The following is a 1,234-nucleotide window of genomic DNA, read 5'->3' as shown; positions in this document are numbered from 1 at the left end:
TCTGAGGAGCAGGGGTCAGATCCTTTCTCAGATGCAGGAGGAGGCACAAAGCCAAGTCTGTCTCTTGGTCCTTTCTCCAGGACACGGGTTTCTGGTGGACCGGGACGGACAAGTGTACCAGGGCTCCTTCCATGACAACAAGAGGCACGGCCCTGGGCAGATGCTCTTTAAGTGAGTATGAGTCTTGCAGGTGCTGCCCGGCGTATGACAGACACACAGGACAGGTGTGAGGCCATGTGGCCTGGGGGTGTAGACAAGACTGCCGTAGGACACCCCGGGCCTGTTCCGGCCCCTGCTGTCCACCTGCCACCGCTCCAGTGCCAAGTTGTTGGACCACATTCTGTGGTTTCGGTATTGTTCTGTAATTTTCCCCTTACTGATTGAAATTGACCGATGGTGTGTTTAGTAGATAAAACATCACCCCTCCCATTAAAATACCTCCTGAGAAGGTCAGGCTGGCAGCAAGATGGCACCACAGGAGCTTCTCCAGGTCTAAATGAGGCTGGGGGTGCCCTCTGGCCAGCAGAGCCTCCCGCCTCCCGGGTGCTAGGCGTCTTCAGCCCGTGTGGAAATTCCCACGGCGGAGTCTCAGCCTCACTGGCTGTGGAGACTGCAGCCCCCTCCTGTTGCCTCTCCGTGTCATTTCCCATTTTGAGTGGCGGAGGCTAAGCGTGTCCCGAGCAGGCCTGCCATCTAGGGTGGGGGTGGGCGGACGTGTCCCCGCCGCCTGTCGCCGGCCCCCAGCGGGCCCTGGCGAGGCAGGAGCTCTCGGGGCCATCTGCTCGGGCCTATTTTTGCCTCCGTCCCGCGGTGCCTGCGGAGCCCGGTGGGAGGAGCCGGGCTGAGTCACTGCCACCACCTGGCTCCCCCTGCTGAGAGTGGACTCTGTGCGTGTGTCCCCCAGGAACGGTGACAAGTACGATGGCGACTGGGTCCGGGACCAGCGTCAGGGACACGGGGTGCTGCGCTGCGCCGATGGCTCCACCTACGAGGTACCCAGGGGTGCAGAGCACCTGCTGCCCAGAGGGTGCGGGCCTCGCGGGGGTGGGGCGCGTGGGGTGTGTGGGGAGCCTCACCCTGGCAGCTTCTCCAAGTTCCGGGCCCTGCAATTCCCTTATCCTGCGTGGGAAAATAAGTTTCCCTCTCCCCTCACAGTTCCCTGTCGGGAAAAGAGAAAAACAGGAGCGTATTCATCATATGTGTGCCTTGTATGTGCTCGGGAGGTACGTGGAGG

The 1,234-nt window shown here is 61.3% G+C and overlaps 1 protein-coding gene across 2 annotated transcripts in view; it reads left to right on the top strand.

The window, feature by feature from the left end:
• MORN1 (MORN repeat containing 1) overlaps positions 1-1,234 on the top strand; it is a 70,808-nt gene that overhangs the window by 6,853 nt on the left and 62,721 nt on the right. For both annotated transcript variants that reach the window (XM_050786145.1, XM_050786147.1), the window contains exons 5-6: positions 81-171; positions 905-992. In XM_050786145.1, the coding sequence (XP_050642102.1) occupies positions 81-171; positions 905-992 (179 nt within the window). The remainder of the gene's footprint in view (positions 1-80; positions 172-904; positions 993-1,234) is intronic.

This window comes from Macaca thibetana, chromosome 1 (assembly GCF_024542745.1).
Source record: "Macaca thibetana thibetana isolate TM-01 chromosome 1, ASM2454274v1, whole genome shotgun sequence".
In the NCBI taxonomy this organism is placed as follows: Eukaryota; Metazoa; Chordata; class Mammalia; order Primates; family Cercopithecidae; genus Macaca; species Macaca thibetana.
The sequence above is the reverse complement of the archived record's forward strand: the minus strand, read 5'-3'. Positions and strand labels throughout refer to the sequence as shown.